At 43.7% G+C, this 26096-nt stretch overlaps 1 protein-coding gene across 14 annotated transcripts in view; it reads right to left on the bottom strand.

The window, feature by feature from the left end:
* The window catches only part of ank2b (ankyrin 2b, neuronal), a 32877-nt gene extending 7272 nt beyond the window's left edge, over window positions 1-25605 (bottom strand). For 4 of the 14 annotated variants that reach the window (XM_088294624.1, XM_088294627.1, XM_088294628.1 and 1 more), the window contains exons 1-33: window positions 14247-14443; window positions 13039-13062; window positions 10899-10997; window positions 10153-10251; window positions 9711-9809; window positions 9285-9482; window positions 9107-9205; window positions 8907-9005; window positions 8740-8838; window positions 8441-8638; window positions 8180-8278; window positions 7631-7729; window positions 6740-6937; window positions 5916-6014; window positions 5734-5832; window positions 5564-5662; window positions 5389-5487; window positions 5242-5314; window positions 4994-5135; window positions 4815-4896; window positions 4646-4749; window positions 4168-4206; window positions 3557-3781; window positions 3283-3381; window positions 2957-3111; window positions 2660-2871; window positions 1925-2129; window positions 1751-1847; window positions 1422-1650; window positions 1181-1306; window positions 707-829; window positions 520-546; window positions 409-430 (exon numbers count right to left, since the gene is read on the bottom strand). In XM_088294624.1, coding sequence (XP_088150750.1) covers window positions 409-430; window positions 520-546; window positions 707-829; window positions 1181-1306; window positions 1422-1650; window positions 1751-1847; window positions 1925-2129; window positions 2660-2871; window positions 2957-3111; window positions 3283-3381; window positions 3557-3781; window positions 4168-4206; window positions 4646-4749; window positions 4815-4896; window positions 4994-5135; window positions 5242-5314; window positions 5389-5487; window positions 5564-5662; window positions 5734-5832; window positions 5916-6014; window positions 6740-6937; window positions 7631-7729; window positions 8180-8278; window positions 8441-8638; window positions 8740-8838; window positions 8907-9005; window positions 9107-9205; window positions 9285-9482; window positions 9711-9809; window positions 10153-10251; window positions 10899-10997; window positions 13039-13062 — 3766 coding nt within the window. In that variant the 5' untranslated portion in view covers window positions 14247-14443. Of the gene's footprint in view, window positions 1-408; window positions 431-519; window positions 547-706; window positions 830-1180; window positions 1307-1421; window positions 1651-1750; window positions 1848-1924; window positions 2130-2659; window positions 2872-2956; window positions 3112-3282; window positions 3382-3556; window positions 3782-4167; window positions 4207-4645; window positions 4750-4814; window positions 4897-4993; window positions 5136-5241; window positions 5315-5388; window positions 5488-5563; window positions 5663-5733; window positions 5833-5915; window positions 6015-6739; window positions 6938-7630; window positions 7730-8179; window positions 8279-8440; window positions 8639-8739; window positions 8839-8906; window positions 9006-9106; window positions 9206-9284; window positions 9483-9710; window positions 9810-10152; window positions 10252-10898; window positions 10998-13038; window positions 13063-14246; window positions 14445-14516; window positions 14616-14695; window positions 14795-14875; window positions 14975-15724; window positions 15827-20112; window positions 20513-22465; window positions 22675-24243; window positions 24471-25514 lie in introns of those variants that run through there. The other 10 variants (XM_088294625.1, XM_088294633.1, XM_088294635.1 and 7 more) reach the window with 8 other exon arrangements.
* Window positions 25606-26096: the final 491 nt, after the last annotated feature.

Below are 26096 nucleotides of genomic sequence, written 5' to 3'. Positions count from 1 at the left end.
TGGTGGACGAACCAATAAGAAGTCAAAAAAATCATGAAAAATTCAAATGAAAGGAGACAAACATTTGAGAATGTGGTCAGGCCAACCGTGTCAGAGGTATACAGTTCACATCTTTGTTTTTCTTTAAGGGATGCGTATATGAAAACATTTTAAGGAACAAAAGACAAAAAAAAAAACAAGCAAACAATGTGGGAAGAGGTGGATGTCAGCAATATGAAACAAGCATGAGTGCTTTGTGAATATAAAGTGAAAGTGTGTTCAAACAAACATAAAAGCATGTTTCATTTGCACAAGGTGAAGGCAGCAAGACCCACAAAAATGTAGCACATGAAATTCATGTAGGTGTGCATGCGATGGTTTTTCATATGGTCAACGTTTCTTCAACCCAACTGAAAATTTTCAACTTACATCTCTCTCGCTTTGTGAGGATCTGGGGAAAGGAATATTACAGAAAGGGATCAATCATTCAAATTTCACACACCAGCACTTGTGCAATACTGAAAAAAACTCAGTCTTTACCTCTTCGTCTTGATCAGAGTCAGACTCCTTTTTCCCCAAAGCAGCGAAGCAGGAAGAGGGAAGAGAGACAAAAAGTGCAAGTGTTTTTTTTTTCAGCGACTGTAAGGCTTTCGCTCCTGGAATCAAACAAATCAATACAATCAACAATATGAAATGAAGTCGCTTTCAGCACCGAGGACTGCCTCACCTTGCAGTATGACGGCAGGGTGATGTTGAGGTTGCAAATAGCGTTGTGGGCGAGCGACCGGTAACTGCGGGGTTCCTTCAGAAAACACAAGCGGCCGCACAGCTCCTGGGTGTTGTCTCTGATCTGCAAACAGACTCGAGGTCACGCTCAAAATGCTACGCGTGTCGGAATGAGCGAACAAAGAAAAAAGATGACTCGGGCCCGATCCCAAGAGCACCCCTCCCATGTCGTCTTGTCCCTTCCTGCTTGAAATGCGCATTCACGACAAACAAGATGCGGCCAACTTTTCAGGGTTGGGTCACAAACAAGGGGCGAGGACCCTTCAGCATGAAGACCGACCCCGACCTCCCTCCATTCTACACATGCCCCCTTCTGCAACAAATACAATGTCTGCAGAAATGACATCGATGAACGAGAAGGAGCGGCAAAGACAAAGATAAATGGTTAAGGGGAAGTCATGTGATTGGGCCTTACTTTGATGAAAAGCGTGAGTCTGTTCTCCTTGAAGGCAAAAAAGCTGAAGAGATGATGCTGACCACTTTTGGTGAGAGGAACAAAGTTTCCACAGCAATCTGCATAGATGGGCTTTCCTTCTAGAATCTAAAATAGAAAAGTTGTTGATAAGAGTTGGCAAAAGTACTCCCAGACTGCACTTCTCTAACATAAGAAAAAGTCAAATGTTGTTTGCGAAAGAAGCGCAGCGACCTGAACCCACCTCCACATCTCGACTGCGGGCCACCTCCGTGAAGTTCTCTTGCTGCTCCAGCGTTTTGTCAATCTTGTCATCGGTCATGCAGAAGCAGCGCAGGTGGCCCTCGATGGGGTCGTGGGTTTTGGCGAAGATGACAAACTTAGCCATGTAAGGCACACAGATAATCTCTCGGTACACTTGGGAGGAGAAGTTGACCGATTCCTGAACTTGCCGGCAGTCGATTAGCCAAAATCTAGACACATTGACACAATTACAGTTTTGCGATCAGACGCACCTTCAATCGTTCAGCAATCGGGATCGTTTGGAATATGCACTTCAAACTAATCGTCTACCTGGCAGAAACGTTCGTTGTGAAGGACACGCGGTCACTAGCAAATGTTAAAGGCGTGGTTCCTGTTATGTCCTCCCACTGGGCTGGTGTCGTTCCACCTGAAAAACAAACCCAACTGATTTTGTAAAAATACGACGACCGCGGGTCCGTGATCGGCCAATGAGTCTGGTCTTACCTGTGATACTGCAGAGCAGTCGTAAGGTTGGCGTGTCCCGTCCCAAGCCGTGCGGGACTGGGTCAGAGTTGCCTTTCGGGACCGGGATCGTCACGGTTATGGGTTTATGAAACTTCCTTCGGCGGGGCTCCAGAGTGACGATGGGGCTGAAGCTGGACTTGTTCCCAAGAGCCCTCCTGACGATATCCAAACTCACCGGCTGGGCCTGGGACAAGACACAATGACTTTTCAAATTTTCTTTTCTCCCATGAGCTGAAACGCAAACCCTAGAATCCGTAGATGAGTCATTCCATATTTTGTTAAGTCATCACTAAATACACTTTCACGTTCAGGTATAGCGGTACATTGATTTAGGGGTTTAATTTATTCCGCGAAAAATAAATTCTCATTTTAATGACATTCATTCATTCCTGTCCTACAACCCAAAAACAAAGTTCCACTTTGCTTGGTACTAGACGAGTCTTTCTTACATGTCCTCACAAAGAAGACAAAGTCATCCCATGAGTTGGATTTTTTTCAGAAACGTGGCACCAAAGAGGTCCAGTCAGCAGTCATTTGGTACCACCAAAGATCTCACAACCAAAAAGCAAGACCAGAACCACCAGAACTCTAAAGATTGGACTTGCCAAAACCGTGTAGGAAGCAACACGCTACCACACCTCAAGCCAAAGACCCCTGAAACAACATTTTTTCGATTTCCTCACACTCGAGAAGCCCCAAAGCAATGCCACTTACCTGCAAGCCCACCCTGATCCTTTTCGTTAGGGCCCCCTCAGGAAAAACTGCTTGCACTTGGGGCACAACAGTGCTGCTCAGGACACCTCCTTCAGGACCAATCAAAATACTGTCTTGCCTAATACGCGACACCACCGCAAAGTATTGTGGGAGATCCCGGGTGATGATGCGACAAATGCGCTTCTTCTGGAGCTCCTCCGGCGAGTCCAGCTCTTGAGGAGGGGGGAAACAGAAACGTTGAAATGACTCGTCTTGGGAGGCCATTTAGATGCTGAGCGAGACATGACGGAGACTGACCTTCGTCCATGCTGTTGAGGATCTGGTTGAGTTCTTCTTGGGTGTGCTCGCAGTGATGCTCCTTCCAGCTCTCTCCCGTTTCACTCCTCAAGATAACAAGTTCCCGCTCCCCCCCGCGCAGAGCAGCAAAGTGGGGCACCTCCACAATTACAGGACTGGATGGAGGGACAGCAAGTTTTCAGAGATGCACGCCAGGGCGAGATCAAACGACCACATAGTGTACACTAGTCACAAGACGTTTCGGGCGAAATGTCATCGTCTCCTAATAGGGAAAATAAAGTATATATTGTGTGCACAATATTTTCTTCTCTTTTTTTGCAGCCTACCCCAGGAAATTTGTCCCCGGCGGGCCAAGCTGGAGGATTCTGCTCACCAAACTCTCGCCTTCATTGAGAGGTGGTGGGGCACTGGGGAGGTGGAGCTTACTGCGCCATTGACGTTCCAATACGCAGCATTAAGTGAGAAAAGACACGCATGCAACATTTGGTCTTGGATGCCAAGTGTGATCCAATTTCTGACAGATAACATCTGATAAAATTCCGGACAAAGTGCAATCTAGGCAGAGACAAAAAAAAAAAAAGACCAAGTCAGCGTCCTTACCCAAGAAGTTGGCCTCCAAAGGGTGCCACCTCAATTAGCCTGCTGGCTAGACCGTCGCCTTCAACGATGGGAGGCATGCTGGCCAGGCGATGCCGTTTCACCAGCCTGCAGGTCACTCGTGTGGGAGCGCTACACTTCCCAGGCGGGATGATGATGCGCAGGCCATTGTGGCGGCAGCCCCGCATGGATCCGCCCCTTGCGTCCACCATGAAGCTCACCAGGAAGCTGGCGAAAAGGAGAGCACACGCGGTTATGCTTGAAATCCAAACGAGCTGTGTTTTACATAAAGTTTTGGGAGGAGGTTTATGCATTTGGCTTGGACAATGTGTAAGGTTGCCACAAACCATTTTGTGATTCTTATGTCATCATAACACACAGAAAAAATTTCAACACAAATCAACTGCCAATGAGTTCTGACAAACCATCTCGCCATAAAACAAACAGTGCTCAAAAGAAAGACGCCAAACGTAACAACATTGATAATTGATGTCAACGTGAGTTTAGAGTCGGTGGATGATAAAAATGTTCCCAAAGAAAGTCGGATGAAGGGGAAAAAATGAATGAAAAAAAAAAAAAGAATGAAATGGTTGAATGAAGGCGTGGAAGATCACCTGCTGTGGTCCGTGTGATCACGGCACGGAGAGGAACGGCTAAAAACATCGGATAGAATTCCAGGCAAAATGAAACCCAGAGAGAGAAGACGGAGGATGTCAGAATCAATGAAGTTCGACATGATGGCGCTGAAGAGAAGCAACCTTGATAAATATTGCACACACAACTGACAATTCTTTCTGAAGAACAAACTCTCCTGCTCTTTCTGTGACACCCAAAAATGGCAAACAAACGTGGCGATTCTTCGGAGACGACATGACAGCAGAGGAGTAGCTAGCGTTGGCTAGCACCTTAGCGCTGCAGTCAGAATTGAGATCAGACTTCAAGTGGAATTTCTCAGAGGGGGAAGGAGACTGTTGCTGGTCGTCGGTCACGTCGTGTCATTCTTGAGATTATTCTCACTTTTATTTGGATTTTCTTCACTGACAGAAAAATCTGTCCTCGGGTGCCACATTTTATTTTAATTACTGCACCTACCCAGAGTGCAGAGGGCTGGAGGATAAAGCGATGTTGTCCAAATTCTCCGTACCCCAACTCAGCCGGTACGAGTCGCGCTCATTTTCCCTTGGAAGCGATGACGTCTGGGATAAAGCAGAAAACCTTTTCGTAAAATTCATTCAATAACCAGAATTAAATGTTTGCATACCTGACAGGTGTGCATTTCATCCATCATGCTTTCATGTTTATGATAGTAGCCTTGGCGTGTGGGGGTGAAGGACCTTTCAGAACTGCATTAGAAAATAAATCAAATGAGAAAAATAAATAAATCAGACCGAGTCAATTAAGTTTGAGATGTGCGAGTTGTCGGCTTTTTATTCGCTTGACCTGACAGTGTGCGCCCCCTCGTTGCTGAAGCAGAGGTAGTTCATGTTATCCAGATACTGTCCGGGCAGAGAATCATCTCCGAGCTCTCTGAGGTCCTCAGCCCGGAAATACTCCCCTCCATCGCCCGTCATGGTGTCATCGCCTTCGCAGCGGTAGAGAAAAAAAAATTGCAAAATAATCGGAGAGGTGAACAATGAAGCACAAGATAGCGGCGAAACGCTGTCGAAGGAACGATCGTCGTCACTCACCTTCTTCATCGGAGACATCCAGAACTTCCGTCATTGTTTCTGGAACATTCAGCTTGTGTTTCTCCGTCACCGTCTGATGATGTCATTTTTTTTTTTTTTTTCAAAATCCATTCGCATTTGCGACAGGATGGTGTAATACAATCATACCGTTGTGGTGGTGATGGTCTCCTCGGTGACGACCTTCAGGGTGTCCACAACCGAGATGTAGCCCAGCCGTCGAGCAATACCAAGAGCCGTGTTTCCATTCTGGCCAAGCCCAAAAAAAAAGAAAAAAAAAAAAAAGCAAAATATGCAAATGCATACAATATGTGCATGAACTTACCACAGTGACGGCGTTTGGCTTGGCCCCGTACTGCAACAATATGTTGATGATATGCGTGTTGCCCTGCTGGGCCGCTTGGTGAAGAGGGCCGTATCCGTTCTGTAGAAGCGTTCAATCCAAAAATTTAACGAGACGTGTTCGCGCAAAGCAATTCATCACAGATTTCATACCTTGGTCTTCACTGTCACACTGGCGCCATTTTGAAGAAGGAAGTTGACCATTTTGGTGTTACCATAGTGACATGCAACAATTAGTGGAGTGTAGCCCAGCTGTAAAAGAAGCACAACCTCGTCCTGAATAGTCCAAACTTAATTTAAACACGGAGGACGTCAACTTCTTGTTCGTGTCCTACTTTGGTCTGCTGGTTGAGGTTGGCGCCATTCCTGGCGAGGATCTCTGCCACAGCAACCTTATCATCCTGTGCCGCCAAATGAAGGGCGCTAAGGCCACACTAAAGCGCAAAGCGCAACACAGAAACGACCATCAACTCAAAGTAGCGTGCTTCTGTCAAGTAAGATAGCAACTTGAGTACGGAACGTGTCAAGGATTTTACAACATGGACTGTAGTCAAGGGACAAAAGGTGAATTTATCACATGCTAACATGCTAGCTGTTGGGATGCTAAATTCTAGAAGGCTAAAAACCTGCGTGGAGAAAGGTTATTTATTATATTTAACAAAAACAAACAAAATAACAAAAAACATAAAAACGAAAACTAACTGAAACGTCTTACTTTTTGAAAATGAACTAAAACTAGCTGTAATTATAGCAAAATGTTCTTCATTTTCATCTGTGTCATTTAATATCATACAAGAGATTGATGTTCATTTTAAATGATTTATTTTGGTATTTCTGTACGTCCGTACGGAAAAAGGAAGGAGTGGTGGTTTGAGAATTGTGCTTAGTTTTTGTTTTTTCTTAATCTTGTACTTGACAAATACTCCATACGTTAAAAATAAAACTAATACTAAAACTAAATTAGAACAAAGCATTTTCCCCCCAAAATTAAAAACTAATAAAAACGAGCAAACCTGCTCTAAATTCTAATGAAAACTAACTGAAATTGGTATGATGAAAAAAAAAAAAAAAAGACATCCCTGGCGTGTAGCCATAGTGTTGCGAACATCGGTGAGGGTTTCGCAACAACAGTTGTCATGACCGAATGCCGCCACAGTACCTTGGTGGGGGTGTTGACATGAGCTCCCTTACTCAGGAGCAGCGCGGTCATGTCAGCGTGGCCCTCCTCCGAAGCTAAATGGAGTGGCGTGACGCCCTGTTTGGTGAGGATGTTGGTTTCAGCGCCATAGTTGAGGAGCACTGCGGCAATGTCTTGCTGGTTCTTTTTGGCCACGATGTGGAGAGGGGTGTAACCATTCTGCTCCAGAAAGACACACAAGACACAAATACGATTGCAACGTTTCACATTCCTTCATGAAATGAAGGATACCAGAGATGGCGGATTTGAGTCGGACTTAAGACGGTTTTCTTAGAGTTTGGGGCTTGGCTTGATCTCATGGAAGACTCGACATGACGTTGACTTTGTTTTCATGAGACTCGACTTGAGAAGTCTTGCCTGTTTATGTCGGAAGATTTGTATTTTTAACAACTCACCAGTATGCTTCGAGTATGGGATTTTTATTTCTTTTTTAAATCAAATTAGGAGAAAGAGCATGGCAGCATGCAATGTTGGCAACTGAAAGTTAAGCGACGACGACAACAATTATGACATCTTACGTGATCTGCCACAATTAAAACATGTTGGTTACGCCTCGGGCGATGAAATTACAGACTTGGAGACGAGTTGACAGAGTCCAAAATGTCTAATGGGCGAAAATGTATTGCGAGTAAGCAAGATTGTCTGACTTGCCTAACACAAGAAAGGACTTGAATTTGAGCAGGAATTCAACTTTTTGACAATCACTTGGGACTTGGATGAAACCTTTAAGTTCCAATTTGAGACTTACTTATGACTTTTTAACTTAGTTCCACCGCTGAAATTTACCAAGACTTCATCTCATAAAGAGTTAAAAAACAATGCAAAGCGGTGCACTTGAAGTTGAAGTCTCACCTTTGCGATGGAGTGAGGGGAGGCGCCTTTGTCCAGAAGCAGCAGCGCCACCTTCTGGTTATCATAATGTGCTGCAACGTGGAGCGGGGTGAGGCCGTTCTACAAAAATAGTTCAAAAATTGTTAGTTTTTTTTCTTTAAATACTTAAACCAACCCGGCATTATGGCTTTTAGATAAGATTTTTAATTGAACATTTTCATCACAAACAGAGAAGGCAAATAAAAATGACATTAGTGAAGAAAATGTTTTTTTAATTTCCCCCCCTTCTGGAATTGAATTTATTTCTCCTGATACCAATTCAGCCAATCACAAGTAAATGGATGCATCCTGAAAAAAGGTTTCTAATTGCCTGTAGATGCCACAAGATGGCGGCAGAGCAATTCCTTTGGTCCAAATGTGGGACGGGTGCGGGGCGTTACAGTAACGGATCAAGCCCAGCCGTACAAAACAATAAGGACTTCTTCGACTTGTAATTGCAACTTTATACTTTTACACTCTGCTATGACGAATGGGACACATTTCAGCAAGCGTCTTGTTTTTGATGCCAACCTTCCCCGCAGAATCAGGTGGCGCACAACGCTGCAGCAGAAGTTCGGCCACATCTAAGCTTCCGTACTTTGATGCGACATGAAGGGGAGAAAATCCTTTCTGCGGAAAATAGAACAAATATCGTCACGAGATTACTCTTACAGTGTTGAACAGTTTTGCTCAGATCAACCAACCAGAGAAAGGAAAAAAATATGAGATCAATTTGATTGGATGAGCTAAGAAACCGTGCCATCGCTAAGCGTCATTGGATTGTGCACGCACCTTTGTTGCCAGCGAGTGTGAAGCCCCCGCCTCCAGAAGAACCGAGGCGGTCTCCACTTGGCCCTCCTTGGCGGCAATGTGAAGTGGAGTGTAGCCATTGGCCGTGGCCGCATCGGGGTGGGCCATGTGTTGCAGCAGGAGCTGCACAATCTCGGTTTTCCCCAGCCGGGCGGCAATATGGAGGGGAGTCTGGTCCTCCTGAACACAACACAAAATAAAAGACAAGACCAACGTCATCATAACACGAGCGTTTTTTCTTCTCCTAATATTTCACGAAAAGTTGTCCAACCGGCACCGACCCGAGCCCTGGCGTCGACCAATGCTCCGTTCCTCAGCAGACACCGAACCACCTCCACCTGACCGGCCCTGGCCGCCATGTGTAACGATGTTTCGCCACGCTGCACGGCACGTTTGGTTTTATTATGTGATTGCGCTCACGAAGCCAATGTGACGCCTTTTCACTCACGATGTTGCTCCTGTCTGGGGAAGCTCCGTTTTGCAGCAGCAGCAGGACGATGTTGAGGTGACCCATGAAGGCCGCCACATGGATGGGCGTCAAACCGGACTGCGCACAAGGTGGAAAACAACCGGCGTTTTCAGACACGCAACATTCTCCACATCACACACACACCTTCAAAGGGGAGGGCGCATTATTTCCGAAAGTACCTCCGTGACGGCCTGGATTGAGGCTCCATATTTGACCAGCAACTCCATGACTTTCACCCGGTTCTTCTTGCAAGCTATGTGTAACGGAGTAAAGCCATTCTGGGGAATGAACGGGAATGTTTTCACTGCTCTTATCGTTGTCGTTTCAAATGAGCAAATGGGAGACAAACGGCGGTACCAATGCTCGGGCGTTCGGATTGGCTCTCTTGTCCAAAAGCAGCTTGGTGACTCTGTAGTGGCCGCAGTGGGCCGCCACGTGCAAAGCCGTCAGGTAGTCCAAAGTGACGTCGCCGATGGGCGCCTTGTGCTGCAGAAGATGTTTGACGCATTCCACGTGATCGCCTTGGGCCGCCATGTGAAGGGGAGACAGGCCATTCTGGGGAAAAACAAAGAGGACAAAATCAAGTTTTGTTTCCTTTCAAATTTGGAATTTATGATCATTACACAACAACAGATGTACAACATTTATCCCGGTGAAACTTTTTTTCCCATGTATTATGAGAGAGAATGAAGAAAAATAAATCAAATAACGTAGCGTAACCACACGGCTGTGTTGAACGCGACCGTTTGTATCAGTCGTACGGTAAACGTGTTCAAATGTTACCTTTGTCCTGGCGAGCAGAGGCGCTCCTCTCTCCAGGAGGAGCCCAACGGCTGTGTCGTGTCCACTCCGGGCGGCGCAGTGGAGCGGCGTGAGGCCATCCTACCGAGAAAATAGCATTTACAGCAGTGGTTCCATTCTGCATTTTCCCATGATCTACTTCGAAACACGTTGGGAGCAATAAAGAAAATGTATTGTTTAAAAATAGCCTATAAAAACTACTGACAAAAAGTTAGTGATCTATTATTTGGGATTTGCGACGGATCACAAATCTAATGAATCTCTCCCATGGGAGGGACTGAAACTCAGTCTGTATAACATAATGAAATACTTGAACGGATCGCTGGCACTGTCATGAGATTTAATGCACTTTCCACAGACTAATAATGAATCGTTGGCTAATGTATCAGCACAGACAGATGTGGAAATCGATTGAAGCACTCACTCGTGTTTTGGCGTCAATCTGAGAGCCGCGATCCAGTAGCAGGCAAACCATGTTGGTGTTGCCTCGCTTGGATGCGACGTGAAGGGGAGTGATGCCGTTCTGCAGAAGAGAAACGCTGCCGTTACACAAATCGGAAAAGTTCCCAAAGGGCAGAATGGTCGGTGATCCGAAATGTTTAAGGTACAACCGCAAAAAATGTAATCCAACCAAGAGGAAATACAATACCGGTAAGATCTTCTGATCAGGAAAAGAGCATTTCACTTCTCTAAAAGCAGTGCTTCTCAATTATTTTCTGTTACTCCCCCAAAATTTCCAAAATCGATTCGATGATCGATTCACTTTCATATATTTTCCATTCAATCAAGAATTTCACCAATTGCCAATTTTACTTTGGGATGGAAGAACCAATGCTGCAATTACTATAAACTGCTTGTCAAAATTATTAACATTTACATCAAGAATTCAAGTCACTGCAGTTACATTAATCATGAATGTTTTATTTATCACGACCTGATCAAAACAAGAAATACATCTGCCTTCCGCCATTTTGTTTTGATACGCAACTTTCGTGTCGTGACACGTGAAGTCATAGACATTTATCATCGATATCGGGCTCTGAAAAGGAAAAATCGATATTACTTTTTTTAAACCCAGAAGAGCAATTTCATCAAAGTGGATGATTGTCCTCGGCGGGCACACCGGATGACCTCACAGTGGTTGCGAAGCGTTAGTTTATCGGCTCTTACCCTGGCGAGGAAGTCCACAGCCGCCCCTCGGTTCAGTAGGAGTGTGGCCACGTTGACGTTGCCGTAATGGGCAGCGATATGCAGTGGGGTGAATCCGCTCTACGGCGCAGGAACGAGAGACGAACGATGTCAAGAAAAAGACCTTCGCTGAACAGCATGCATGCGTTGGAATCAAATGCCATCAGTTATGAAAATCACAGGTAAGAACCCAAAAAAAGCAACACTTTAAACAAAAATAAATAGAAGCAACACCTCATGCAGGCCGTCTGTCACAATCACTTCAAAGTCAAAGATGGGAAACACGATGCAGGGAGAGAGGATATGAGTATAGGCAAACAATCTTGCAATCGTTAGAAAAAAAATAAAAAGTAATCGACAGGATCAAATTATATTGAATGAAAACATTCCGATTCTTCTCAAAAGTTGCATGAATGCTGAGAAATACGAGCACCGCACATTTGTTGCTTTTTTTGAGTCTCGCTTCCTTCACTTTTGCCTTGAGCAAGCACTGGTGGACAGTAAAAAAAAAAAAAAAAAAAAAAAATCTGTCTATGTGAAACGCGCGTTTTTGACTGTTTCTTTTTTCTTTTTTTTTTTGTGGGTCTTCAAAGTGCAGATAAATGTGCTCTTGTAATGGTCATTGGACTGGTTTAGAATAGGGCCCGATCCATTAAATCAGCCGATTATGGCCCTTCAAACTGCGGCCCAAATATTGAGCCAAATGGCCAATGTTTGCCGATTGCTTTTATCTTTATGCACTCTCACCATTTACAGCCATTGTACACAATTAACACTCGTTTCATTAAAAATATGACACATAAATATGAACAAGGTCATTCTGTGGACCGGGCATTCAACAAAAAGTGAAGGGGAGAATATTATGCGTGAGTCGATTAATCGGTAATCTGCATTTGTGCTTCCCAAAAATTCCTGTCGGTCAGGCCCGTGTTCAGACCCAATGGAGCATGCATTTTCACTTATTCAATAGTCATGACAAAACCGAAAGCAGCGAGACCCTCAAACAGAAACTGAAGGCGGCTGCAGTGGGCTCTATACAAACATTGGTCCAAATCTGATTTCCTCACATGGTAATGTTTGAGAGCAGACCTCTACCAAGGCCAAACTTTCTACGCACTTTGGATCTTCTCAGCATTTATACAATTAGAGTAGACACAGAGGAACTTTTTTTTTTTTTTTTGAAAGTATAGACCAAAATACGGAACATATTTTGACGTGATGGCATCAAAGTCTGAGCATTAGTAATGAGAATTACTGTCAGGAATGTTAGATTGCAAAGCAGATTCGGGTAGTTGTGAAATGTCTGCCTTACCTTGCCGTTCTGTACGTTTTGGTCCGATTTAATGTGAAAAAGTTGTTTACAAAAGTGCTGACAATTCAGTGACTAATGTGGTGGCTTGAAAACGTTGCACAGTCATCACACACACAACACGGAAAGGCGTGTACATGCTTGTGACACAGCTGGTCAGGAATTCCAAAGTATCTAAGGAGGGCTGCCAAGAGTAACTAAAACCATTCCAGAATTGGCGTGACAAATTGTAAGCACACAACATAAATGACAAAATGCAGTTCAAATGATGACGACATTCTCCAACGTGCGTATTTGCAACAGGTATGGAAATGGACAAAATGCTAAAATGGCCGCTTCGAAACACATTTTCAGTTAAGGGGTTTTGAAACTAGAGTCACAATAAACATTGACCCAAGATTAAATATCTCAAGCAAAGGAAAAAGATGCTTGTACTTTGTTTGCCAAGATATTCTTTGTTAAGACTCAGCTCTTGTCAAACGTTACTTTGAGCATTTCCTTCAAAAGCCTCAATTCCACACATTACAAAGCATGCAGCATATCCACGTTAAAAAGGTTGGCATCCTCGGAAAAAGGCATGTTAAGGTGTCCTACGATTCACCGATTGAAAATGCATCTGGAAAAAATACGATAAAAAGGACACAGACAACAAAGAGGCGTGGCCATGCCGAGAACAACTGTGAGGAACTACAAACAAAAGTGATGATTATTACTTCAGACAGTGCTGAGGAATGTGGCAGAAAAATAAACAACAAAGCTAGAAGGCAGCCCCCCAAAGCTAAAAAAACAAAAACCAAACAAAACACCATATACCTCAGTAGTTCTATTGACCATCATCTGAAGCAGGGGACATGATGGAGGAAAATATCAGTGCTCGTGTGACATCAGCCCAGCGAGCTTCAAAATGGTGGCGTTTTTGTGAAAGACGACAAGTGTGACAGCGAATGTCGTAGAGCGCAAATGAAACTTGATCAGCACAATTTGGGCGACAACAATGAGAACAGAAAACGGCAAAGTCAGCTGAGCTGAATCTAAACGTGACCCGAGTAATCCCGCCTTGCTCAGAGGTGGGCATTTCATCCCCGGGACGGAACGGTCCGTCCGTCCAAGGACGGAAAACGCGAATATTTTTTAACATTTTTTTTTAAAGGAAGGACCAAGCATGGATGGAAGTAGGTTTCCGTCCGACAATCTAGTCATCTCTAAAGGGATCAAGTACCTCGTGTATAGAATTCAATGGTTGCAGTGAGAGCAGAATGAAATATCGTAATGCTGTGGAGCAGGTGTGTGCAAACTGCGGTCCGGGGGCCACATGCGGCCCGTTAACCGTTTTAACCGGGCCCGCGGAACTTGAAAAAAATTAAGTGACTAAACCTTGTTAAGGTTTTATTTTCTAAATACTGTGCTTTTTCAAAGACATATATATTGTTGCTTTTGTTCACTTCCATTTAAAAAAAAAAAAAATTCTCCGATCAGGTGAGGTTACCAAAAACACTCCAACCATCTGCTCCTGGTCTGGTCCCTCTGTCAAATTTTAGAACCCATTGTGGCCCGCCAATCAAAACGTTTGCCCACCCCTGATTTAGAGTGTCCAATCAACCTGCCATGCACTTTTTTGGAATGTGGAAGGAAACGGGAGTACCCGGAGAAAACCCACACAGCCATGGGGAGAACATGCAAACTCCACACTTGAGCTCGGAATCGAACCTTGCACCTGAGAGCTGTGAGGCGGATGTGCTAACCAGTCTTTTCTTTAAAAGGAAAGACGGGGACGCAGGACAGAAGACGGAGGACGGACCAGCAAAATAAGCTTAAGTGCCCATCTCTCTGTTTTATGATTCTGTTGATACTTGTGGGAATTTTAATGCTTGAAACAACGTTAAAAATATCAAATTTATCAAAGCAGCAGTTTGGAAACACACATTTCCCAAAATTTGAAACACAACAACGGCGACAAAAGGTGTCCAGTAGCGAATCCGAGATGGTTGAACAAATCTGGAAAAATAGTCTCGCTGCCCTACCTTGGACTGCACATCGGCGTTGTGGTCGTTCTGGAGAAGCAAGGCGGCAGATTTGGTATCGTCTTTGCGGGCCGCGATATGCAAGGCGGGCAATCGGACCTTCCCTTTGGTGTCGTTCTCCAACAAGATTGAAACCACTTGGTTGTGGCCTTGCTGAAGGGCGATGGCCAGAGGGGTGAAGCCATCCTGTCAGCGAGAAAAGTTGGCCTTAAAAACAAGAAAATGAGGCTGGCTTTTTTTTGCCAGGAGCACGACGACGTTTCTCCTCACTTCCGTGGCCGTGCTCTGGTTGCCTCCGTTCTCCAGGAGGTATCGCACCACATCCAGGTGATTCTCCTGAGCAGCCATGTAGAGGGGAGTGAATCCATTCTGCACACAAACACAGAGAGGAACCGACAGTCAGACCAAAGGCCAGATGGAAAAAGACAACCGGGCCCTGGACGACTCACCTGAGACTGCGTGTTGATGTCGGCACCTTGTTTGACCAGAATCTTCACCGCTTCAGCCTGACCGGCAAGAGAGGAGATGTGCAGAGCTGTGTTTCCTTTCTACAGCCCCAAAGAGGAACGCGCAAATCGCTTAGATGACGATCGGTTTCACTTTCAAGAGCAAACGGTTGTTTTGCGCACCTTTGTCGCGGAATTCAAGGCAACTCCCCTTTCCAGCAGCTCCTCAACAAGCTCGACGTGGCCCTCCTTGGCGGCCAGGTGCAGAGCATTAAGACCATTCTGAAAAAAAAAAAACATATTGTGACTGATGCTTTCCTAACACGCCGACTTTTAGAAGGGCACAAAGATTTCCAGGAAGTCCGCTCCTTTGAAGTGTGCGAACCGTCCCAAAAACCAGCAGACACGTTTTGGTACACAGTAGGTCAGAATGATTCTTTCTACAGCGGCCTCAGTCTACAATATAACGCCCCCTCAAACCCGATCGACTCGTGAACCGCACTTCCCTTGGTTTGCGAAATTAGCTGCCATTGTTATTTGCAGATAGAGGAAAATAAAGATTGCTGTAACTCTACCAACTATATAATATAGCTTGTGTTTGCATTGACTGTTTCTTAATTTGTGGCCCTGAAACAAATCAAACATACACAAAATATGACTTTGTGGCTATGAAATCGGTATCGGGTGTGCACAATAGGGCAAATATTATTCCCAGCGCTGGGCACTTGACCCTTTTCTTGCCAGTCAGTCCCCTGCCCTCTGGCCGCGATCTGGGTCGCCTTCTGGCCTCGACCCTCCGACCTTATTCCTAAAAATTGAGGTACGATTGGTGGAGCGGACTAAAATGTACCTCTGGCCTTTGTTAGTCGAACCCTTTTTTTAAATGTGTTTATTGTATTATTATTTTTATATTTTATTATTTACAAGTTTGTGTCCAGGTTATACAGGTTGACATTTTCCCCCCACTTTTTAATGTCTGTGGCTCCACGTTTGTCTTCACAAGATGGCCAATTTTGTGTGTGTTTTTTTTACCTGATTGCTGGTGTTGATGTCCACTCCCCCTTTGAGATATTCCAACACCTTGTCGATGTTCCCCGCTCGGGCCGCGCGCAGGAAGCTGGTGTTGCTGTCAGACTACAACACAGAAGAACACGCTGGAGATTTGCTCAAAGTAAAACACAACCAGATCATCATCTTCACAACGGGCTCAACAGCCAGGTTTGACGTTCAAGCGTGTGCTAAAATTAGTTTTGGAAACCCTTTAAAGTGCTTCAGTCCGAAAATAAACCCGCGTTTGCGGCGGCGTGCTTTCCGTCACGATTCTCAGACGGTGGAATGGAATAGTCACGGCGGTATCGATTAGGCGTGGGAAACGCAGAGTAACTTCACAACGCAGCAAACGTGCCTGTCGTCGACTTTAGAGAGTCTCAAGCGTGTTGCGATGTTTCAGTTATGAATATCGAAGCATTTATTTATTGAGCTTGTCACTCTAAATCGCTGGCATGGCCGTACTGATCTAGAGAGTGAAATCATACAAAAGGACTCGAGCATTTTGTGGTAAGCCACATCTTTCTGGCAAGCAGACCGAGGCCCCGGAACATCTGCAAAGTCTTCTGTAAATCCCTTCGAACCACAGCGAGCCACTCCTCGGGCTATCGTTTGCAACCAAGCAGCCAAACGAGTCATCAGTTGCCCCAAAATCGGAGGTTGACGCACTTGCCCATGGGTGGGCAAACTTTTTGATTGGCGGGCCGCAATGGGTTCTAAAATTTGACAGAGGGGCCGGACCAGGAGCAGACGGATGGAGTGTTTTGGTAACCTCACCTCATCGGAGAAAAAAAAAAATAATAATAATTATAAATGAAAATGAACAAAAGCATTACCACAAAATATCTCTCTATGACACACCACAATATTTAGAAACTAAAACATTTTTAATTTTTTTTCCCAAGTTCAGCGGGCCGGAATAAAACGTTTAATGGGCCGCATGGGGCCCCGGGGCCTTAGTTTGTCCACACCAGCTCTCGCCAGTGGATGAGCTGTCGTTTGTGGCGTCAATCAATGATGTCATCCCTAAACCCAAAAGGTTTGAGAACCCTCGTCTGCATGCTTCCCCACCGAGGTTTGCGTCATTTGGAGGGACGCTTGATTGATTTTAACATTGGCACTTTGCGTGTAAAAATGACGGTAGTACTAAAATGCTCTTTGGGCGACAAATTGGCACGTCCGATTCTGGAGCTCGGCTGGTTATTTTTCCGTCTCAGCAGCGATGCAAGCGAGGTAATATTGCTCGCTTTGTCAATTCTGTTGTCTAAAACGACGACTGGTCGCCACCAAAATGCAAATGCGAATGACTACTTTTGTCCACTTTGACCTGTGAAAGTAGAAAAGCGTCCTGAACAATAGTTTGGATTTATTGACATCAAACGTGATCACCTCCACAAAAACAAAAATACTGAGTCGATCGATTCTGCACTCACACAGGCTGAAGCGGACAAGAGCAAGAATGCTCACACGAACCCCAATTGGTTATATTTGAGTCATGAAGCTACGCTAAACTCGTGCCAAGTCTCAGGAGGCAGACGGCAACAGGCGGCCGGCTGGCGGGCGGGCATTCATGTTTTTTAAACTCCTCAGTTTTCTATTGTTTTCTCCAAAAATAATTAATCAAATAATTTTCCTGAAAAAAAAAAAGGATACAAAAATTGAGCCTGTTATTGAAAAACGGACCATCATGGCTGGGAGCAGATTGATTTGAGAAATGTTCCTTTCTTTTTAGTTGTCGGCACAATGGCAGAAGTGGAATCTCATTTGAGCTGCAGTGTCCGGCCTGGAGCGCCACAACAGCCAGATTAGAAAAACTCTAATCCAGGATTTGGTCAATCCTAGTCCACTACCAACGAGTACTGCATGCTCAGAAGCAACGAGTTGTACATTTACAACAGTTAGAACCTCTCATTTTATACTGTAAAAACTATTCTGAAAAAAAAACCAACGAAAACACGAGAAAAAAAACAAATAAAACTACTTCACTTCATCAAAAATACATGCAAGAATATTTGAGTCTTAAAAAGTAAGCACAGGGTTAGCAAAAACTACCTACACTGATGGTTATGCCATTTCTAAAAAAAAAAGAAAAAAAAAGCCACCAATAAAATCTGTTGAGGGAAAGAAAGGCTTGAAATAACAGAAATGCTCTTGCACAAAAAATACTTTGCCCAAAATCAAACATTTTGCATTCCTTTCAGTTCAATTTCAGTTTTTGCACGATACGGATTGCATTTTGTTTGCCTTGAGAAGATGATGCTTGAGGTTGGACTAAATGCCCTGAGGGGATCCATCCAGGATGCAGCTGGGACCACCAACCACTCGCTTCCACCCTGACGCACCCCCAAACACACGCACACACCCGCACCCCCACACACACACAGACGCTGCTGCCCCGCACAGCATTTAGCAAATTAATGGATGGCCTTGTACACACGGTAAGCTTAAGTCCAACTTGTGACACAAAAACATGAGAAAGCTGTGGATTGAACGAGTTGAAAGCTGGCAGCGGAGATTAAAATGACCAGGAGAAATATTTCCACAGAAATTGTGTCATCCAAGCGGCCAGCAGCAGGCAAGGGATTAGATAGGAAAACAGATAAGAGCGTAGGCTTTGCCCGCAAAATCATGCTCGGGTGGGGGTTGAGGCCCGTGTCGCATGAGGCTCAAGACTCAGCCACCGACGAGCAAAAGTCAACTTATTCCACAATTTAGCTTATATCGTTGGCCCACAAAATGGTCTTTTGCTTTTATTCCCGACAGGATGTTCTCTTCGATTTGTCTCGGTTGCACCGCTTCCAGTACGATTACGACAGATGATTTCTTTGATTTTTTGGGGGGATAATCAGAATTCAGCATTTATTTCAATGTAAGGGCCTTCAGAATCAGAAGCGCTGACCCATCTTACTTTGACTACAATAACAATGGGACTTGTTTCTTCAAATTCACCTCACAAAAATTCCTAACTCGACTTGGTTGTTCAGAGCAAAACAGTTCCACTTAAGCAAAACATGTTTGGAGACGTGTACACATTTATGCATTTTCATTTGGAATTCAGGATTGGTACCAGAAGTACTGGGTCCGTTTTCTCCAGAAAACGTTCCTAGTTTTGATCGTCTCCGTCATTACAAGATAATCGTGGTGAGACTAAGATGTCGATTCGTCAGGCAAGGCCCCGCTGAAGGCCCGGCAACAAAATGCACAGCGTTGCCATGGCCAGTGTGTCCAATCTTTTTGTAGATCTGAAATCTGTGTAGGTACAGCAAAACGCCGCCCACTCATTTATTTTGAGCGTTTTCACTGTGGCAAGGAGTTAAAATGCCAAATCGCGTTATTTGACGGCAACCGATGGATTGTGGAATTAGATCAAGTCAAGTCACAGCGGCCGCAGGGGTGCCGGTGTCAAAGGTCGTTTTATCCATCACCGATACTCAGATTAAACACAAGCGATAGAAATGTCAGGCTCTTCTCTTTCTTTGGCACTCGCCACTTCACCAGGAAGGATGAACGACTTATTTCTGATTTGTTTGAATTTAAAAACAAAAGACTTGCTCTTTGGGATCATCGCAAATGGCGACTGCGGCAGTCCATTTTGTCACTCAAGTGCTCCGGATGCGAGTTGGCGGAAAAGTGGACGAAAGAGGCTTGCTGATGTCACCCGTCTCCCCTATTGTTTTGGGCTTTAGCTTGAATGCTCGAAGAGGTCATAAAATGGCGCCAAAGTCAATGATGGAAAACAGCAATTGGTGTCAAGGAAGTAAGTCCAATAGACCAGGCAGTCGTGAGCACCTATCCCGCCCGTTTGAAATTTTAGCCTGTTTCAAATGTCCAGGCCATCAGCAAGCTTGCACGAGCCCGATAACGAGGTGGTCACATATAAAACAGCCTCACGGCGACCAGACTTGGAGAACCCTGAAATACTGTCGACTGAGTTGTGAGTTATTTGCACGTGAGGGGAGGAGCTAAATTTAGTCTGGATGGTTGGCAAAAGTTCAGGAGAGTCTTGCACGTGCGGATGTTTTTGCTGTTGGATTAAACTATTACTACAGGGGATTATCAGCATTTTGAGGGGGCGGAGTCAATCCCGTCCAATTGTTGACTATTTGTGGTATGGCTTGGTCCCATCGCTTGCGAACGGGCAAACAAAACTCACAGACATTTTTGAGGCAGCTTTTTCCTGAATGTTATGCGTGAATTTATTGACAACAAAAATAAAATTGTTTTGACGCCCAAGCGCATCAGATGGAATGGTCGACTTTTGTGAACAACAACGGCGATATTGTTGATGATGAGACGTGGATGACAGGACGTGCGATGAGGTAACCGCTCCCCAACAAATGAGGGATGAACGACATGGGATGACTTCCGAGTACCTTGCGCTTTCGTTCCGCCTGCTCTCGGGAGCGCCGCCTTCTCTCCTTAGCTTTCTCCAAGGCCTTCAGGTCCGCAGGTGGATCCATCTCAGACCTGGCCTTCTTAATGTGGGCGGCGGCGTGCGCCATGGCTGCCCGCTAACCGCTTGCGCGCTCAGACAAAAGCAAACGCACCTGACAACTATCACAAGCCCTCCCGCTCGACTGCCACTCGATGCAGATTGGGGGAAAGTGATGGGGTGCGAAGAGGTACGAGTGGGGGGGGGGGGGGCGTCGGGCTCCACCCTATGGGTTCAAAGCGACACGCACGGATGCGAAGGCTCTCGCAATCGCTCCCGATTCCATGTGGCAACACTTCTCGTGTCGTGCACGAGAGAGAGAGGTGGTGGGATTACAGTCGCTTGGCTGGTGGGGGAGGATGAGGAAAACAGCGCGTGAGAGAGAGAGAGAGAGAGAGAGAGAGCATCTGCAATGGTCCACACACGGGAGGTACCATCTTGGCAACTAACGGAGGGGGTGAATTGTGAAATGGCAAATATTGCGATAGGATATCTGGAAAGCAACGGCAGGCCGTGCATTTGCTATCTGAACCTTCAGAAGGGACTGAGTTTACATTTTAATCTCACAACTGGCATGTCACAATTATTGAAAGTATGCAAGATAATTGGGCCACCGACATCATCTGCAGTTCACAATCAATCGAATATCTAATAAAATGATAAATCTTCAAATAAAATTAGCAGCGAGATAGGTCACATCGTCTAAGCAAGGAACACGAGCAAACAGGTGCTGGTGCTTCCTTTAAATCAGGGGCAGAGAATTTACAGCCGAAAGGCTATTTTATGTGCCCAGTTTAATAAATAAATTCCATGAAGTATATTTCTGAAGCCACTTTGGAAAGGACCCGAGCGAATGTAAAACGACCATTTCAGGCTAATGGAAGACATTTATTTTGAGACTTTGCTGACATCCTGCTGAATGAAGTTATTTAACAAGTCCTTCCAATCATTTAGTGTATCGCTTTTCCTCATTAGAGTTGCAGAAAACGGGAGCGTAACCCGGAAGAGTTTTGTCAAGAGAGGCATAACACACCCTGAAACTTTTCTTTTTTTTCGGAATGTGGGAGCAACCGTATGGGAATGCCACATAAAAAGAGACTATCCGGCTCATATTTGAGTTCAGATCTTCTGATTGCGAGGTAGACGGGTTTGCAGTCTTTGTAAGCAATAGCACCATCTTGTGTCAGCATTTTGGCATTACATTTGAGACCAGGTTTATATTGTGACATGCAAACAAATGTACAAATATAGGAAGCATTCTTGACGTGCACACTAAGCACATACTAGTCAGTGATTTTGTGTGTGTGTATTCTCAGTTTAACAGCAGAATTCTGCAACTCGACTTCTTACTGATACCAGGAAACTCAACCACACAATCTACTCCCTGCGAGTCAAAGGACAGATTTTAAAATCTTACTGTTGGTCTATAAAACTCTACTCTCCAAAAGTTAGCGCGATCAGATGAAATGTTCGGCCTAAAATGCCCCCGACAGGTGAACTTGACCTTTTCTAAACTTTTGAATCCACGTCCAACGGTTGGAAAATGTCAGCGCTTTTTGCAGGACATCTTGCAGTTGTCTGGTTCAGGGAAACGCTTCCAGTGTGTGTATCAAGCTGCTGATGACACTCTCAATCACGTCAGTGACCACTTCCTTCTCAGACTATTTTTTTTTTTCATGGCGAGGTCGTGTTCATCAATTGTTACGTGTTGTCTCGGTCTCATGATGAAGTGGACTTTTTAAATATCGATTGTAATTCGAGAGGGAAAATGCAATAGGCCACTGATGGATCATAGACACGTTTTGAAGTTTGCCTTTCAGCTACTTGTTCGAGATTGCGCAAAAAGCCACTGAAACATTAAAAAGTTGGACGTGTGCATTCAGATGTTTACAAGAGGTCAAATTGATTCCACTTGTATTTAAGGTTGATCCAGCCAACATCCCTAAGCTTTTGGGAGTCGAGTATATTCGAGACCCGGTAGTTCTCTACGAGACTTAGCGCTCCGCGGAAGGCTAAAGGTGCGACCAGAACCAGAATCAAAAAAAGAGAAGCAGAATTCTGAATTCTGAACTGTAGAACAATCTCTCCGAACTCTTTGCATTGAAACCTGGCCCAAAAATTGCTTTCTTTCTTTTCTTTATCTTGCATTTATTTTGTGATTTTGGCCCGGCAAGCTACAGTATGTTCATCTTTCATCAAAACTCGTTTTTTAAATTCTTTTTTAAACTCTGAATTCTGCACTGCAAATTTGCATTTGTCTTGATCTGAACGCTGCAAAACTTGCCTTTTCTTACCTGGGCTGATTCCCCGACCACCATGTCTGTGATTACAGGTGCTCCCGATGGGAGGGGGGAGGAAAAATATTTTTAAAAAAACCAAAAAAAAACCCAACAACAATCAAACGTGAGTATGTTCTGCGAATATCCAAGCCAAAAAAGAAGAATTGTGCATCATTTGAGCGCATCCGCGTGCAAGATGTGAAAAAGGGAGAAGAAGCTTAAGTGCAGGACAGTCTTGCTGACTGCGTGGATTAGCGGCATTAACACCGTCGGGCTAACTTGCACACCAACACACACACACACACACACGCACGTGAACAAACGAAGCGTTGTGTGTATTCTTAGAGAGGATTAGGCGGCCAAAGACATTTTCGACTGACCTAGAAACACGTCGATGCGTTCAAGGAGATGAAGGTGAAATATACGTATGACACATTGTTTTAGATTGTCTCGAAGGAGATGAGCCGTCTCAACAACACACATCTTGGGTGGTGCTCTACTGGATTGTAGAACGCCGGATCATTTCAAAGACTCAAACTTCCTAAAAACTGAAATTCAAATATGACAGCGATGGCCGTTTATGGCGGGAGTTATCAATCTTCGAGAACACTGAGAACATATTTAGCCTGTTGAGTTCAAATAGATGCGCACATAACTCAAGATCAGTGCCTTCTGAGCTGCGGTTGATAAAACCTGAAAAAAATTTATCGATAGCAGAGGTTGTCAAACTTTTTTACGCCGAGTTCCAACTCAAAAAACGCACAACATTTAAGTATAGTAGCGACTGTGTTTATCAAAAAAGAGGCAGCAATAAAACTCTTTAAGAGAACATTTAGTATTATTGCAAGGTACGCCGACATTAAAACAATTCTAAATGATTCACATTAAATATATTGTGCTTAAAATTCAGAGAAATACATACAGAAATAAATATATGTACTCTAACAATTATAAAAAAATTTAAAGTCACTAAAAGTCCAATAAATCCGAACTAAGTGAGTGTCTGCTGCTCTTTCGGTTAGCAAGAGCATGACCGAGATGAGCGGCCGAGATTACGTCAGAGATTGTGGTTGCAACATAGTGATGATGTCACAAGTCACTTCTACGAAACATGGCAACAAAAGACATTCCTTCAATGAACCGATGTCAAAACACAAATCAATCAATCAATATTAGCCCTAACCTCACCCGAACCTTCAGAATCAACTCATCTAACCCTAACGCAACACTCATGATCATTGACGTATCGAAACCGAACCTTCCATCAGAATTCTACTCAAACTATCTCCATCTCATTTCACTCCAAACCTCATGAATATAATGGAAGACTAAACCTGAAACCAGAAACGTACTAACGCCAAAACTGCAACCTTACTAGCCGTAACCTACGGCCCCATCATCGACCATATATAGCATTCGATCAGGCCCACTCTGCATTTCGACATGAAAAAACCAAATCAAACCAAAGGAACTGTTAAATAATCACACTCTTGAGCCCTAAAAAAATCATTCTAAGTTTGAAATGGCTCTGGATTCAAATCAAAATTAAAAAAATAAAAAATGACAAAATGCATGGTGGGGTTAACTGTTTTTTTTTCACCTCAAAAGCATCCCTTATGTGATACAGATGAAATGTGGAAGCAGGCAAAACAAAGAGGGAGTCGGGACCCACCCTGTCATGTGAGCGGCGCCTCCGACTACTACTGGCTAAGGCACTTAAGAGGTGCGCACAACAATGAAAAGCGCACCCGAGACATCTCCTCCGAATTGCCATTTGGGGTGCATTCATTTACCTTCTTGGGTCTCTTCCTCCTCTGTCCCAAACCATTGAGGCGATCGCTCGGGTCCAGTCTGTAGTGGTAGTCCTCACTCATTTCTGAGCGCCCCTACCAAAAGGGGAGAAAAAAAATTGTGGTTTTTTTTTTTTCCCCCTCGCTTTCTTTATAGCAACACCGAGCCGCGTCGCCCTGCTCATTCAACTGAACATACCCGTCTAGTGTCAAAGTCCAGTTAGTCTGCGAAGACGGCGTGGACAAAGCGCACAAGCAGAAGGTAGAGTGGGGGGGAGGGAGGAAGGAGGGGTTGGGGGTATATGAACGCGGAGGGAGGTGGCCGAGGGGGGAGGTTTGGAGGAGGGAACACAATGGTGTTGCCATGGCAGCAGATGTCACCAGTGCTTATCTGGAAACCTCGCCCCAGTAGCAAAACAAGCCCGCCGACCATACCAGGAGACGCATGTACAAGGATGGAGTTAGAATTATATACATACACATATATATATATATATATATACATATATATATATATATACATACATATATATATATATACATACATATATATATATATACATACATATATATATATATATATATATATACATACATATATACATACATTATATATATATATATATATATACATACATACATATATATACATACATATATACATACATTATATATACATATATACATACATTATATATATATATATATATATAATATATATATATATATATAATATATATATATATAATATATATATATATATATATATATATATAATATATATATATATATAATATATATATATATATATATATATATATATATATATAATTAATTATAGCCCAATTGTAGCCCAAAAAATTGCAAGTAAATGTTTTAAAATGTACTTGTTTTTTCTTCTTTTTTTTTTAATGACTTGCAATTTGTAAAAAGTAAAATGGCAAAATTCCACACATTTTACGTCACTACTGAAAATAAGAGACAATCATTGGTCAATTGGGGATGAGCGACATCTCTTTTGAACAATCACAAACAGAGTTTCCTTAAATGGGGTATTTTATGAGTAAAAGTTCTGGTTCCGTTACACCCACCACAAAGTCCGACATGCTGTACATAAATTATTTGTTTAAAATGTTTTACACAACTCATAAAGGCTACATAAAGCATATCAGAGTCACAAATACTACTTCTTACAAGCTATGGATTCTTTTAGAACTCATTAGGCAAAGACGTTTGAAGCTTATCTAGCCATTGATAATAGAATTTCGCCCTACCTTGGTGTCTTGGAAACAAATGTTGACGTTTGACGTTCAAAAGTGAATTTCGAAGCAATTTTATGTCTTTTTTGTTGTTGGTGATATTTTCGCTTTTCCAACATGGCGCGTCCTTGATTAAACAGCAGAATTTGATCAGCACTAATTTGTGATTGGTTGAATTGTTTTAACGTTCGATTGGCCCAATAAGATGTCGATCAAAATAACTGAGCAATTAAGTAAGCTAAGTGGGAGGACCAAGCGAGAAAGGTCCACTTGGTGTCGCCGTTCATCAAGATTAGAATGAAACCAGAATCAACACACCCACACATATTTTCTGATGAGTTAAAAAGTGTTTTGACTCCAAATCTCGAGGTTTTTTTTTTTCTTAAGGCATGCAGACATTTTTGCGGGGACACATTTTTACCCGTTCCACACGCATTTAAACAGATTAAACACACCGTTCAAACACATTGTAAATATATTTGAACATACTTGCAAAATAGTAAGCATTAAATGTTAAGAAAATACTCTTTTGCAATTGTCTGTTTGTTAGATCTAATTTTGTGCGTTAATTAAATTTATTACCTCTCTTCTAGCAAG

The sequence above is a fragment of the Idiotropiscis lumnitzeri genome, chromosome 4, assembly GCF_059441095.1.
Source record: "Idiotropiscis lumnitzeri isolate Australia: NSW breed Sydney's pygmy pipehorse chromosome 4, RoL_Ilum_1.0, whole genome shotgun sequence".
Taxonomy (NCBI): Eukaryota; Metazoa; Chordata; class Actinopteri; order Syngnathiformes; family Syngnathidae; genus Idiotropiscis; species Idiotropiscis lumnitzeri.
Note: the sequence above shows the minus strand (reverse complement) of the source record. Positions and strands in the feature narration are given on the sequence as shown.